General features: G+C 35.0%; 5 protein-coding genes across 8 annotated transcripts; all 5 read left to right on the top strand.

Annotated features, from left to right (window-relative positions):
* Nucleotides 1-1,357: 1,357 nt before the first annotated feature.
* crygm7 (crystallin, gamma M7) lies at nucleotides 1,358-2,076 on the top strand. Of its 2 annotated transcripts, none has more exons than XM_065251335.2 (3): nucleotides 1,358-1,369; nucleotides 1,468-1,710; nucleotides 1,804-2,076. In XM_065251335.2, exons 1-3 carry the CDS (start codon nucleotides 1,361-1,363, stop codon nucleotides 2,074-2,076), a joined length of 525 nt encoding a protein of 174 aa, XP_065107407.1. In that variant the 5' UTR covers nucleotides 1,358-1,360. The 2 variants fall into 2 exon arrangements, with proteins under 2 accessions (XP_065107407.1, XP_065107408.1); XM_065251336.1 differs by having other exon boundaries at nucleotides 1,361-1,369; nucleotides 1,468-1,707.
* A 2,272-nt stretch (nucleotides 2,077-4,348) lies between these two features.
* LOC135733024 (gamma-crystallin D) lies at nucleotides 4,349-5,073 on the top strand. The gene is made up of 3 exons (XM_065251337.1): nucleotides 4,349-4,357; nucleotides 4,475-4,717; nucleotides 4,801-5,073. The coding sequence occupies exons 1-3, from the start codon at nucleotides 4,349-4,351 to the stop codon at nucleotides 5,071-5,073; spliced, it is 525 nt and encodes a 174-aa protein (XP_065107409.1).
* A 702-nt stretch (nucleotides 5,074-5,775) lies between these two features.
* crygm6 (crystallin, gamma M6) lies at nucleotides 5,776-6,672 on the top strand. The gene is made up of 3 exons (XM_065293298.2): nucleotides 5,776-5,799; nucleotides 5,941-6,183; nucleotides 6,397-6,672. The coding sequence occupies exons 1-3, from the start codon at nucleotides 5,785-5,787 to the stop codon at nucleotides 6,670-6,672; spliced, it is 534 nt and encodes a 177-aa protein (XP_065149370.2). The 5' UTR covers nucleotides 5,776-5,784.
* A 2,609-nt stretch (nucleotides 6,673-9,281) lies between these two features.
* LOC135733026 (gamma-crystallin M2) lies at nucleotides 9,282-10,250 on the top strand. 3 transcript variants are annotated; one of them, XM_065251339.1, is made up of 3 exons: nucleotides 9,282-9,302; nucleotides 9,645-9,892; nucleotides 9,983-10,250. In XM_065251339.1, exons 1-3 carry the CDS (start codon nucleotides 9,282-9,284, stop codon nucleotides 10,248-10,250), a joined length of 537 nt encoding a protein of 178 aa, XP_065107411.1. The 3 variants fall into 3 exon arrangements, with proteins under 3 accessions (XP_065107411.1, XP_065107412.1, XP_065107413.1); XM_065251340.1 differs by lacking the exon at nucleotides 9,282-9,302 and adding an exon at nucleotides 9,478-9,495; XM_065251341.1 differs by lacking the exon at nucleotides 9,282-9,302 and adding an exon at nucleotides 9,487-9,495 and having other exon boundaries at nucleotides 9,645-9,887; nucleotides 9,978-10,250.
* Nucleotides 10,251-12,457: 2,207 nt separating this feature from the next.
* On the top strand, nucleotides 12,458-13,304 carry LOC135733138 (gamma-crystallin M1). The gene is made up of 3 exons (XM_065251442.1): nucleotides 12,458-12,466; nucleotides 12,630-12,881; nucleotides 13,029-13,304. The coding sequence occupies exons 1-3, from the start codon at nucleotides 12,458-12,460 to the stop codon at nucleotides 13,302-13,304; spliced, it is 537 nt and encodes a 178-aa protein (XP_065107514.1).
* The last annotated feature ends 1,504 nt before the right edge of the window (nucleotides 13,305-14,808 follow it).

Genomic DNA, 14,808 nt, shown 5'->3' with positions numbered 1-14,808 from the left:
TGTTGCTATGGGACCGTTTTGAAGTGACGTAATTACGCGAAGTGAAAAGCTGAAGTTTTTGTAAGTTCCCGCAATTTCATTGCATAAAATTGGATAAATATCCTGCATATTCCATTGCATTTTTTAAGAAAACGTGCCGCAAGATCAAGGATTTTTGCCTGCAACAATAACAAAAACTGATAAACCACACGTACACATTGTATTATATCAAATATACAAAATAAGTGCGCGATCTTTAATAGAAAGTATTGCAAGTTCAACAACTGGGATGCTATGTGCCACCAATGGCTCCTTTTGCAGAATCACAGATTTTTTTAACATTTGTGCCTTTTCTGGAATTTGCTTGTCAAGAAAATGTCACAAAACCACATGCCGTGTAGGCATTTATATTTGTTTATTTATTCTTATTTAAGATAATAAGATGCTACCCATATGCAAACACAAACCCCTGTTGCATGCTGGATATATTCACATCCCTAAAACATTACTGTGTCCCCTTATATAGGTAATGCAAAATAAATGTATGCATTACCTATATAATACTGTATATCAGTGGTTCTCAAACTGGGGGCCAGATGGTGCCAGGGGGGCCCCAGTTTTATGACATTTTATAAAATACATTCATTTATCATGAATTCGGAACACGGAAAAAGTTTGAGAACAACTGCTGTATATAATATAAATTGTGTTGTAGGAATACAGCAAGTTACAGTAAGCTGTATATGGGCCATCATTGGTTGTGGCAAATTGTAATAAACATTCTGACCCCAACTATTGGCTGCTTTAAAGTATATTTATGGATTTGACGAACACCAAAGTGACTTGCTTTTTAGATTTTTAAATCAGTATTTCAGACTGTGTGTTCCCAGGGAATTAAACCCACAACTTTAAGCGCTGCTAATGCAATGCTCTATCAGCTGAGCAACAGGAATACTAAGCACATGGCAAGTTGGTATTTTTCTACTCGGGTGAGTTATTACCAAAGCTTGATTTTTTTGGTGGTGCCTTATTTTGCACCATTCTACACTACTGTTACTTCCAGTAAAAATACACTACAACCTTTATACTATAGGTATTTAACATTTCCAGAAGACAAAACTATTCAATTGTGCGCTTGTATTGTTTCCCCTGACCTTTCAGCATCTTTCAATAGAGCAGCTTGTGCTGGAAGAGACATTAGTGATTGTTCAGGGTGAACAGATGGTCATGTTTGAATATTTCTGTATAGTTTCTGCTGACATATTAACACTTTGATTTAAATAACAACACAAACCTTTGTACCATTGTCCTTTTGGATATATATGTATAGTTCAGGTCTGCTTGGCACTCACACAGGAAAAAGTTTATACCTCTTTCAAACATGGGAAAGGTCTGTATAGATGGTAATACCTTAATATTCATAAAATTTTTTGTAAATGATTAATGCATTGCTTATTGAAATACTGCTTTTGTTTTACCTTTCTCCAGATTATCTTCTACGAGGATAGAAACTTTGGTGGCCGTTACCATGAGTGCATGAGTGACTGTCCTGACCTCCATTCGTATTTTAACCGCTGTCACTCTATTAGGGTCGAAAGTGGCTACTTCATGGTCTACGACCGGCCCAACTACAAGGGCCACCAGTACTTTCTGAAGAGGGGCGACTACCCCGATTACATGAGTATGATGGAAATGAGCGATTGCATCCGATCCTGTCGTATGATCCCTGTGGTAAAGACCAACACTTATATTCTTGTTTTGATTGAATGAAATGAATCAGTCACCATAAACTTTCTGTTTTATCTCCTTCTTCTTACCCATCAGCATCGTGGTTCCTTCAGAATGAGGCTGTATGAACGTTCTGACATGGGTGGCCGGATGATGGAGCTCATGGATGATTGCCCCAACCTCATGGACCGATTCCACATGTCTGACTTCCAGTCCTGCCATGTAATGGACGGTCATTGGCTTATGTATGAGCAGCCCAACTACACAGGCAGGCACTTCTATCTGAGACCTGGCGAGTACAAGAGGTACAGCGATTGGGGTGGAATGAGTTCCAGGATGGGCTCCATCAGACGGGTGATGGATCTCTAAAGAAGGAATCCTTGTGAAAAGTCTTCTGTATGCAATTTATTACACACTTAATAAAATGATGTCTGTGCTCAAGTGTATTCAGTTTTGTTCTTGCTCTCTCTATATGGAGGGGTCACTGCATGAAGACACTTGCTACAGGCTGTCAGATTACTTCTCGGTGTTCAGAGAGCTAAATAAAACAATAAAACAAGTTAAACATTTTCTTTCATTAAAACGTGTTGAGTAGTCTCTCTGCTTGTAATGTGAGTTTGAACTTACTTATGGTAATGAATTATAAACAGATAGAAGTGAAGAAAAACACATCTTATATGTCATCATAAAATTCCTTTTGTTTAATGCAACGTTCATATAATTATAAAAGTTAAGATAATCATTAAAACAGAAATTTAAATAGTTCAGGCTCTGGGCTTGTGACGCATTGTAGGGCCAAACCCTAGCACCTAAACCCAGATTGTCTCAGGTAGCTCCAGATATTTAATAGTTTGTTAATAGAAAACAGTAAATACAGGATATAATGAGAATAAATACAATTATTTCCCCTAACTCTTTTATTGTCAAGCCAGATCGAAATATATATCTTATTCCAGCATCTATGGCTATATTCATGGCGAGACACGGTTAATCTACACACAAGTTAATGTGTACACAAGTTGGCAAAGGACAATTTGTCATCTCACCTAACCTGCATGTATTTGGACTGTGGGAGGAAAATAACAGAGTATCCAAAGTAAACCTACGCTGGGACACAGGGAGAGCATGTAAACTCCAGGCAGAAATGCCTCCTGACCCATTCAAGACTCAAACCTGAGGACCTTCTTACTGTGAGGCAACAATGCTACCCAATGAGCCACTGCGCCACTGCTACAAGCATAATATATTAAATAATAAATCTAATAAAATATATTTACATTTCATACAATAATAATTTGGTAATCTTGATGAGTTATATGGTGCTGTACGATGCCATATAAATTTTTTTTTTAATGGTTCCATAAAGACCCATCTGAAGGTTTCAAAAAATATTTTTTGTAGTGAAAAAAGGTTCTTTAGATTATAAAAATGTATTAAAGAAATGGTTCTTCTAAGAACCTTTGACTGAATGGTTCTTTGTGAAATCAAAAATGGTTCTTCTGTGGCATTGCTGTGAAAAACCTTTTAAGCACCTTTATGTGTGTATATAATTGTATGAATGCAACATTTAAGCATAATGCTTAATGATTATGACAGTTATTCAATTTTAATATTTTCTGTTTATTACATCGCAAACTTTTACACAGTTTTGTTATCCATATTTTACAGAATAGAAGCAATGGTACAATGTACAATTCCTTACATTTTTAAGTTTATTCAACTTGAAATTACAATCAATTTGAACTTTCTTGAACTTTTGTGAGGAGTTGCTATAAGTTATAAAACGAAAGTTGAAATAACTTAAGCTAATTCAACCAATAACTCCTTACTAGTCTAGAAAGTTTAAATTAATTTTAAATTCAAGCTGATTAAACTTAAAAAATGTAAATGCAACATTAACTATTTTACAGAGAAAAATGCAATTAATCAAAAATATACAGTACTGTGCAAAACTCTTAGGCCACCATGCTACCATTAGATGCGTTGTTTTTGCAATGGTATAGTAATGATTTCTCAGTCTCTTTAATAGAATGCAACCAGACAATACAGGAAATGCATGTATGTAGTATTAAAACAGTATAAAAGTATAAGCTGAAGTGTGAAGTATTTAGGGTAAACTCCCCTTCTACTTGAGCAATAGCAGGCAGCTGCAGGATCTCTTAAACCTAAATGAATTTAAATCTTAATTTCTAATTCTAATCGAATGACTTCAGGACTTTATTCAAGATAGTCAAAAAGCTCAAGATGTGTTTCATGCCAAGAGAGGTCACACTAAATACTGACCGATGCCTGAAGAAGACATTAAGTTCTGAAAATTGTTTTGTTTTTAATTTTGTGTACATATTTCCTGTATCTTCTGTTTGTATCTTAATAAAAAGAGTGAAAAATAAATATGGATGGACACTTTGCTAAAACAACAAAACTGGTGATGGTGGCCTAAGACTTTTGCACAGCACTGTGTTTTTTTTTTTTTTAAAGAACAATAAAAACAAAACATTTTAAAAAGGCTTTCTTGCAATTATAATATGAATGCACAATTATAATATGACTGACAAATGCACAGTGTAGGCACTTTATGTCCACTATATATACAGTATGTGTTCTCAAGCAGTGCTGCACTTGCATGACACCTGGACTGAAAATGGGAAAGGTAAATAAACACAATGAGAGCAATCAAATGCTGTACATAAAGAATCAAAATATTTGCATTGGTTTTGCAAAAGGTTTTCACTATGAAATTAATAGCTATTACTTTTGTATATAATAGATTGTTTTCTATGAAGACAAGAATTTTGAAGGTCCTCAGTATGAATGCAGTGGTGATTGTGGAGATATGCTCAGCTATGTTAACCGCTGTAACTCCATCAGTGTGGAGAGCGGATGCTTCATGGTCTATGAACAACCACATTACAAAGGCCAGCAATATCTGCTCAGAAAAGGACAGTATCCAGTGTATGACTGCTGGTTGGGCAAAAATGACTCTGTCTGCTCCTGCCGTGTAATTCCCATGGTGATTATACTTTATGCTTTTTACAACTCTAGCACACAAATGAGTGAAAAGTGTTTTAAATATTTCTTATTTCTGTTAATCAGACACATGAATCTCTACATGAAATTAAGCTTTTTGAAAGAATTGAATATGGAGGTCAAATAAAGGATCTTGTAAAGGACTGCCCAAATATGATGGACATGTTTCATACAAACAACATATTCTCCTGCAAAGTCATTAGTGGAAACTGGCTCTTCTATGAACATTCCAACTACAGAGGTAGGATGTACCTCATAAGGCCTGGAGAATACACAAGATTCACTGAATGGGGAGCAAAGAGTGCCCGGGTGGGTTCCATCAAACGAATTCTGGATTAGTTAACTATCATTATATATATATATATATATATATATATATATATATATATATATATATATATATATATATATATATATATATATATATATATATATACTCATTAAAAACTGGGCGTGGCTCTGTAGTTAAAAAAAAGTTAATATTTGAAAAACCCGGAAGAATCTGGATGATGTCCAAGAATTATTTTTTTTAAAAGAAAAATATAATTTATATTGGAAAATATTTTCCATAAAATGTGTTTGCATTTATACTTGCCTTATCATAAACAAATAAATTATAAACTGTACTTTCCGTTTTGTAATATAGGTTCAAAATGTCAAATAAATGTATTAAAAGAATTATGTACATGTTGTTCATTCGTTCCAAAAACACATTTCAATTGATTTTACATTTTAGTTTTTACAGAGATTTAGTGCAAGATCTTGTGCATTTCCATTGATGAGTTGTGCTGATGGCAGGCATGTTGAAGCTTCAGCCTGCTAGAGAGGTTCCTGTGGGGTCCTGTGCATTTTGATGAATATGGAAAAACTGCACCAGGGCCAAAGCCGAACGTAGCCAGATTTTTTCATCCGCCCTAATTCTCCCTGTGCTACATTTATTTGAATGACAATACTTTATGCTGTGCAATCACACAGCTGCTCCTAGGTTTTATAAAAGACAGTGATACTGGATGCCTGTGCCGAGCAATAGATAGCCTGGCAGGTGACACCATGACTGTCGGAAAGGTAAGATGGCATCTGTCATTAACTACTGCCATCAGTTAAGTTTTTACATTTCTGTTCACAATAATGCATTATTGCATTGCTATTGCTATTACTAAACTACCAGATATACTACATACCATGTATCTTTTATCTCTTTATTAGATCATCTTCTATGAGGAAAGGAATTTTCAGGGCCGCCATCACGAATGCAGCAGTGACTCCGCAGATCTGCAGCCCTACTTTACCCAATGCCACTCCATTAGGGTAGAGAGTGGGTGCTTTATGGTGTATGAACATCCAAATTACACGGGGCAGCAGTACTTCCTGCAGAGGGGCGACTATTCTGACTGTCAGCGTGTGATTGGTTTCAGTAACTGTATCAGATCGTGCCGCATGATCCCCATGGTGAGGGAAATTTGATATTGTAATTCAGCAGTTTCCTATTTTGCATATTTTAAAGATAATACATTTCTTTTTTTAACTTTCGAATTGCTTTCGAATTGCATTCATTTGCTTTTGACTCACACTATATATTTAATATAAAGTTTATGACATTCTAAAATGAAAGCATTACTATTTGCTTATGTTGTTCATTATATACCAAATGTTTTCTTGCAGTACAATGGCATTCATAGGATGAGACTATATGAGCGGGCTGATATGGCAGGTCAGATGGTAGAGCTAACAGAAGACTGCCCTAACATCATGGACCGCTTCCACACGTCTGACATCCAGTCCTGTCACGTGATGGATGGCCACTGGCTTTTATATGAGCAGCCCAACTACAGGGGACGAATGTACTACCTTGGACCAGGTGAATACAGGAGGTACAGTGATTGGGGAGGAACTGTCCCAAGAATTGGATCCCTCAGAAGAATCAACACCTTAACCTAGATCACATAATTGCAGGACACGCATTGTGAAATAAATTCTTCTGACTAAACATTTGCTTGTTTAGCTGTTTTTCTGTTTCAATGATGAATAAATGATACCACACATTAAAATTGTACACACATAAACTTACAGGTCACAAACTTTTGGAATTTAAAAGTGATCATTCCGTAATCTTATGTAATAAATAATACATTTCTCTTGTGACCTATCAGTGACATTTTCTATTGCAAACTTGGTTACTAGACTGAAAAACCTTCACTGAAATATTCTTTAGAGAAAAAGTGAGTAAAAACTATCTAATTATACAGCTGAACAATGAAGCTCCATCTGGACTTAACGGTCCCCATTGTTCAGTAGGTAGATTTATCAATACAATCACTGTTCAAAACAAAAGAAGCCCTGCTATTTAAAGGCACATTGCCCACAGAGAAATTAATGTGATTGTGCTACATGAAATGCCATATCATCAAAATATATAGAAGTTATAAATTCAGTGATCAGATTTCATGATGGAGATGGAGAAAATAAGAAAAAAATTATATTTGTCAAATGAATCTGGATTAAGTGAAAGTAAGTTATTACCTTACTGTTAACTGTACATAGGACAAATTAACTAAGCAGTAAACTAAAAAAAACTACTGAAATGATTTATGAATGCCTTGTGACTCTGCATTTTACCCATAACTGTACCGTACAGCTCTGTACAGTTAAATCACTGCTTTTAGGAATATCAAATTACATGGTATGTTCTGCTTGTTTTTCTATCTATTCAGTATGGCAAATATGATTATCTTTACTGATTAACTAATAAAGATTTTTTTCTGCCTCAACTAAATACGTTTTCCTTTAAAAAGTAAAACATAAAGGATTTGCATGGTTGGGCAATTTGTCTGATTATTTTTTTCTTTTAAATTACTTTTGTTTTTACATACAGAGGCTTCATGCCCATTAAACTGAGGGGGTGTACGTGCCCCCTCGGGTTTTTGAGTCAAAGGGATTTACATGAAACCTCAAAATCAAAGAAGCGTCCATTAATCTGTTACTTGTCTTTTAATCTGTTTAATATGCACAATATTATCAATTCTGTGCTGCATCCTTGTCACTTTTCAGAGATTTTTGCCGTTTTGATCATGTTACATTACTTTATTCTGGCGGCAGGCGCTGCAGTCAGCGCAGTCGCAGACGTCATCAGCTTCTGAGCGCGCTCATGAGCTTTGCTGTTGCTGCTGCATTTGGCTATCTGAGGAATTAAAATGTATAAGAAATGCTCACAACATTTCCAAACTTCAGTACGGTAATGTTCAGTTAACCTCCTCTGTGTAGAAAATGTATGGTTTCAAATGTGCCCGTCTCAGCGTTATATTAGTAGAGATTTCTAGTTCACAGGGGCACGAAATCACACATGCTCACATATGAGGTAAAATTTGATGCAGTAATGTGTTCCTCAAATAATTTTATCTAAACATATTTTTTTAAATCATTATTGAACATTAAAATCAACTACGTGGTTATAGCTTATGTAATTTTCATTGTTTATATGGATTTAAATTACATTCATTTCATAGGATGCAGTGGTTTTGCAAAATGCATTAATGACACAATTAAACAAGTCATTAAACAAAACATAAATAAACAAAACATGCCGTCTCAGATGTAAATATGATGCCAATATTTCATTATTCCAATTGAATACCTATTTGATATAAAAGTTAGTAAACACTTGTAAGTGCCAGAAAATACTGAAAGCTCTATAATATTTCGTTTGATGTCTATGCACAAATTTCTGAAATTTTCTCTTCAAAAAAATTGGTGCATGCACCCCTGTTTACATACCAATATAAATCTACTGACTGGGCACGTTTGATATTTAGCATGTTTATATATTACACTAGTCTATGCCTTTATTCTATAGACGACATCATCATACGTACATGAGTTGCTGCGTTTATGTGCCTGGCCTGAAGTTAAGATCCGGTCTGTGCTTGTTTATCGGTATGGCTAGGGACTAAACTGACCTCTGGAACAAATACCTTGTGGAAAATAAAAAAATTTCAGTTTCCAAAAGAAGAGGGGAGACAGTGGATCAGCATTGTACAGACTTGGCAGCAAGGCAAGAATTTAAGGATCTGTTGCTCACATTGCATACATTAATTTATACAGTAACATTAACTCGGTGTAATGATTGAAATGATTTAGCTATGATTTGAAAGTAATTTACTGGTTAATTATTTAGCTTTTTATCAAAAATAATCTACACAAGAAGGACTCAGTTGTCATTGATTCTATGCGGGAGTCTACCAGAAGTTAAATTTGGGCCCAAAAGCTGTTTGTTTATGTTTTTGATGCTACTGAAACTGCCTGACTAAAAGCTGCAAAAAACTAAAATGTAACTAGTATTGTTTTTTTCTATGATGTATCACTTAAATCAAGTTAAATTAATGATATGTCTTTTGTTGATCTTCAGAGATAATGTTTGCTTTTGAAAGGCTGTTGAGAAAGAGTATCTGCTCCATCTAAAAGCATCTTTGATGGGACATGGATGTTCCATATTGTTCTGTGTGCATTGTGCATTCAATGTGTGGTAACCATACCAGTCCTTTCCCTGCTCCATGCAAGAGAAAACACCAACTGTGTAATTATTGAAACTTTTTCAAGTAAAATCCATATTTTTGAACCCAATATTGTGTTCTAACAAAAAGTTTTACATGTGCCAATACCCTGACATCCTATGTGTTCATTTGAATAACAATACTTTGTTTGTCAAGAGGCAGTATAAAAACATGGGAAGCGTATAGAATCTCTCCAATGGAGACCATGGGCAAGGTAGGATTTTTTGGCACCATTACTACATGCACATTGTGTTGCACCTCCCCTACGTATGCTCACATCAGATGCAAGCTTCAAATCAATTTTCTCCTAATCTCTGCATTAGGAAATTTGAAAGAAAATGTTAATTTTGCTTTATTTTACAGATAATTTTTTACGAAGACAAAAATTTTCAAGGTCGTAGTTATGAGTGCAGCAATGACTGCACAGACCTGCACACTTACTTCAGCCGCTGTAACTCCATCAGAGTGGAGAGTGGCTGCTTTATGATCTATGAGCGTCCAAATTATATGGGCAACCAGTATTATATGAAAAGAGGCGAGTATCCCGACTACCAGAGATGGATGGGCTTCAGTAGTTCTGTTCGATCCTGTCGAATAATTCCAATGGTGAGGTTCCCTAAATATGTTGGCTATATATACTTAACGCTCATGGTTACTTTTGTCTTAAATATGTCCTTTGCATTTTGATATTAACAGTACAGAGGTTCATACAGACTGAAGATCTATGAGAAGGCCGACTATGGAGGTCACATGATGGAGTTCATGGATGACTGCCCTTGTGTGTCTGATCGTTTCCATCATCGGCATGTGTACTCCTGTAATGTGATGAATGGAAACTGGATCTTCTATGAATATCCCAACTACAAAGGAAGGCAGTACTTCCTGAAACCTGGAGAATACAGGAGATACCGAGACTGGAGTGCGACCTGTGCCATTGTGGGCTCCTTCAGACGAGTCACCGATTATTAGCCATTTTCTTATACTTATTTATATGAACTGTTCATTTTCTGTTTATAAGCAACTGTTTATAAACATTTGATATAATGTACATAAATAAAAAAGTTAATAAAAAAGAAAACAGTATTTTGCATCATTGTCCCTTATAACATAATTTTTGCTATTCATAGGAAACCTCAATGGTTCACTTTTTTTAAATGACTTAATGTAAAATTAAAATATTAGCATTCATATTGTATCTGTAGCATTTTGAATAGCAACACTTTATACATTGACATGCATGGGTTTGAAATCATAAGGCGATGAAAGATGAAAATATGATCATATTGTTGATATTGCTGAGGATTCAAACCTTATAACAACTGCTTGCATAATTAATAAACACTTGACTAAAATAAACTGAAAAATGAGGATAATTATGTATATTGTATTAATAAAAAGAAATAATAAGAACATTTTTAACATACTGTTAAACCACTATTTTGCAAAGGTACAACTAAATGCTACATTGTCACAAAAATGGTCAAAAAATGGGCCTAAGCTGTTAAGTACTTTTAAGAATGTACCTTTGAGGTACTAATATGCAATCTTTAAGACAATATGTCCTGAGGTACTAATATGAACTTTTTAGGTGCAAAGGTGTACCAGTGACAGCTAGGGACCATTTTCTGACCACATTTTTTGATTTGATTATGTAAATTGTTATCTAACAGGTCAATTGAATTAACTCTTTTCTGAGCTGTACTGAAAATTTTCTGTTTCAATTTAAAAAAAGAATAATAAAATTATACATTAATAGCATTAAGTGAAATTCATTTAAATGTATTATTTGGTTACAATGGCTGTTTATTTATTAGCTCCCATTTGACATTTGGAGGCACATGCACTGTTCTCTTAAAGGAAAACACCACAGTTTATCAATACTTTACTATGTTTTTACCTCAACTCAGATGAATTAATACATACCTATCTTCTTCAATGCGTGCAGTTTTAATCTTTGTACAGCACTTCTTGAATGTGTTAGCATTTAGCCTAGCCCCATTCATTCCTATGGCTCCAAACAAAAGTTTTATTTTGTGCAATCATACTTACTCGTGTAACTACTCATGTAACAGTTTTTAAATAGGGAAACATGGAAGTGTTTAGTGGCTTCTAAATTCATCTCTGTTTGGATCCTAAGGAATGAATGGGGCTATAGGCTAAATGCTAACGCATTCACGACGTGCTTTACAAAGATTAAAAGTGCACACATTGACAAAAGATAGGTATGTATTAATTCATCTAAGTTGAGGTAAGAACATAGTAAAATATTTTCAAAATGGCTGTGTTTTCCTTTAATAATGATAATGAAAGTTTAGCATTTTTGTAATTGTGTTATTATCAGAATTTATGTGAATGGTAAATAGTCTTAATATCCTGACCTAAATCATAAACAAATGGAAAACATTTGAGGAGAACACTTGTACTTTAATTATGATTTAAAGTGTAATAACTTTAAGTCATGTTGATAATGTTGGTGACGGTAATGGTTAATAAGTGACAACTTTTAGGTAAACCAGTAAAAACTCGTTCTTGGTGGACATTTTAAAATCCTTTTTTGTGGTGCATGTGGACAATGAACATTTTTGCTTTGCAATGCAGTCAGAATAACATGTTTATTGATTTGATCACTTACCAATAATATAATAAATACATTTAAATATAAAAACTTAGTTATATATTTAAAGACCAGATATATTATAAGAATAATTGTTTATTAAATGTGTAAATGTTTTAATTATGCTTGTTTTTGCTGCTTTTTATACAAATTTGAGAAATTATTTATATACATGTCAGAAATAAACACAGGCGAATTGTCCATTGATTCTTTAGGAATTATTTCATTTGATTTTTTTTTGCTTCTATTGTGTATTTATTTCATTGCCTCTAAATATGATCATGTCAGTTGTTATAGTCAGAGAACATTCGCTCTTGATGTGACTAAAGCTTTGCCTATACTGTAAAACACAATGCACGAAAAGCTGCCAGAGATGTATGGATGAAAACCATTGTTTCCGTATCAGTTCAGCAGAAGTCATTGTGCTTGTTCATCAGCTTTAAACATTTGAATAACAACGAAATGAGGGCCCCTGGTTGTAGTATAAAAACCACAAGCAAAGGCCATCAAAGTACAGCTGGTACAGTGAACTGAAGCACTGAGAAAACCCAACACCACCACAATGGGCAAGGTAATGGTGCTTCAGAATAAAAACATTAGATTAATATCAGATAGAAACGAGCTGCAGCTGCCGACATTTTGTATTTGACTAACTCTTTCTATGGCTCATGCAATTTAGGAATAAAACAGAGCTATTCATTTTAAATCATTGGCTTTTTTCATCCCATGAACAGATCATCTTCTACGAGGACAGAAACTTCCAGGGCCGCCACTATGAGTGCATGAATGACTGCTCGGATATTTCTTCATACCTGAGCCGTGTTGGCTCCATCAGGGTGGAGAGCGGTTGTTTCGTTGCCTACGAGCGCAATGGCTTCATGGGCCAACAGTTTTTCCTGCGGAGGGGGGAGTACCATGACATCCAGCGCATGATGAGCATGGGCATGATGTTTGACAATATCAGATCCTGCCGCATGATTCCTCCAGTATGAGACTCATTTGCTATTCTGATTTTTTTAAAGCTTGCTTTTTTGGTCATGAAATAGCAAAGCCATCAAATGTATTAGCTGTATTAGTTTATGTGTTTTTATTGCTGTGAAGCTGGTAAATAATTAACTTTTTTTGTTTTACAGTACAGAGGATCTTTCAGAATGAAGATCTATGAGAGGGATAATTTCGGAGGACAGATGTACGAGCTGATGGATGACTGTGATAACATCATGGATCGTTTCCATATGTCCGACTGCCAGTCTTGTCATGTGATGGAGGGTCACTGGCTCATGTATGAGCAGCCTCAATATAGAGGCAGGATGATATACTTCAGGCCCGGAGAGTACAGGAGCTTCAGGGAGATGGGATACAGTAACATGCGATTCATGAGCATGAGGCGTATCACTGACATGTGCTAAACCCCCTAGAAAATAGAAATAAATAAAGTCTTATTTTCAGAACTAACTGAGCTGTCTTTGTTTTATTCTATGACTGTTGTCTTTGGGTTGTGGCCTGATGCTTAAAAAGTCAGGCCTAAAGGTCACCAATTTGATTCTAATGGCCAAAAAAACAACGTTATTTTGTGCATTTGGTATAATACAATGTGTTTTCATGGTTTATGGTTCAAACAACACATTATTTTCCACATATCGTACATTTTTTGTAGCTCCAGGGTCCGTGTACCTTTTGATAGTTTGTTTTTCAACTTCAAATGAAGTAAGCAGAAACGAGAAAACGGCCCCTTTGTTCGTTTTTTCGTTTTTTTACCGAAAGACGAAAAACGAGATTTCGGGTTGATTTTTCGTTTTTTTGTTTTTTGGTAAAAAACGAATAAACCACTCTAAAATTCGTTGTGACGTGTGGGCGGTCGCTAGACGCACCTCTCCGCCAATTGGTCAACCAAAATGTGAATATGTGACATCATCCGTTGTTCCTCAAGTCTGTTCAACAAAATAAAAGTCCTCCGCTGCTGTAGCCTTCTGATCTGTTAAATGTACAGGTCCTAGATTGAGCTATCTTCTGTGTAACCTAAGTTTTGAATAAATATTTATTTCTGGACTGTTTAATGTTATTATGTTATTTTATTTTAGATGTTTGGTAAAGCGCGCTTCCCATATACAGCGGCGACTAGAGGAGGTAGATAAATGTTCAGCCAAGTGTAATACAGTAACTTTTCTTAAACTTCTTAAAATCATGGAGGTAAAAGTGAAAAGTTTTTTGGATGCTGCAGCAACAGCTAGCGTTGCCACATATCACATAAAATACAGGATTGTCCGGAATTATTTATTAGATAAATAATTGATGTGTACAGAATCTTACCGTCTCTTATACAGTACACAAATTTAATAAACACACAAAGAAAATAATTAGTACCTCATAGTAAATAATCAATTTCTAAAAACAGAGAAACTCAAAATATCCAGACAGAAACAGTTCTGCGGGGGAACTTCTCCTGATTGAGCTTCACGTTTCTTTATTGTCGGAGATCACCCGCATTGGCTTGGCTAAAATTTATCACGAAGGAGGCATACATATTTCTAAAGACATCCTCATGAAAACAATTTCGTCGAAATAGGTCTATAGTAACTGCCTACAGTTTACATTTTTGCTCATAAAATTGTAAATTTCAATATTTTTTAATCTATTTAAGCTCTTTATCTATTTTATATTATATAGGCCTATATAACGTATTCGGCTTCGGGCAGATCTCAAGTTTTTAGCAAGGCAGAATAATATTCACAGTGCAATATTTGCTACTGGCTGTATGAGTACATGACTAAAATGGCTTGTTTTTAGTCACATATTTGTATTGAGGCCAGTCACGCATGTTTGGGAAGTAACAATGCTTTTACGTAAGTAGATTTTTCAGTATTTCCACCCCTGCAAACATGACTCTTGCAGATATAATAGAGAGTAGGCCAA

Source organism: Paramisgurnus dabryanus, chromosome 15 (assembly GCF_030506205.2).
Source record: "Paramisgurnus dabryanus chromosome 15, PD_genome_1.1, whole genome shotgun sequence".
Classification (NCBI taxonomy): Eukaryota; Metazoa; Chordata; class Actinopteri; order Cypriniformes; family Cobitidae; genus Paramisgurnus; species Paramisgurnus dabryanus.
The sequence above is the reverse complement of the archived record's forward strand: the minus strand, read 5'-3'. Positions and strand labels throughout refer to the sequence as shown.

Coding starts and splice junctions, on each gene's coding strand:
- crygm7 (XM_065251335.2), top strand. Junction 1,711..1,803: donor CCTGTCGTATGATCCCTGTG/GTAAAGACCAAC, acceptor CTTACCCATCAG/CATCGTGGTTCCTTCAGAAT.
- LOC135733024 (XM_065251337.1), top strand. Junction 4,718..4,800: donor CCTGCCGTGTAATTCCCATG/GTGATTATACTT, acceptor TCTGTTAATCAG/ACACATGAATCTCTACATGA.
- crygm6 (XM_065293298.2), top strand. Junction 6,184..6,396: donor CGTGCCGCATGATCCCCATG/GTGAGGGAAATT, acceptor GTTTTCTTGCAG/TACAATGGCATTCATAGGAT.
- LOC135733026 (XM_065251339.1), top strand. CDS start 9,282: ATGCAAGAGAAAACACCAACT. Junction 9,303..9,644: donor TGCAAGAGAAAACACCAACT/GTGTAATTATTG, acceptor TTTATTTTACAG/ATAATTTTTTACGAAGACAA. Junction 9,893..9,982: donor CGAATAATTCCAATGGTGAG/GTTCCCTAAATA, acceptor TTAACAGTACAG/AGGTTCATACAGACTGAAGA.
- LOC135733138 (XM_065251442.1), top strand. Junction 12,882..13,028: donor CCTGCCGCATGATTCCTCCA/GTATGAGACTCA, acceptor TTTGTTTTACAG/TACAGAGGATCTTTCAGAAT.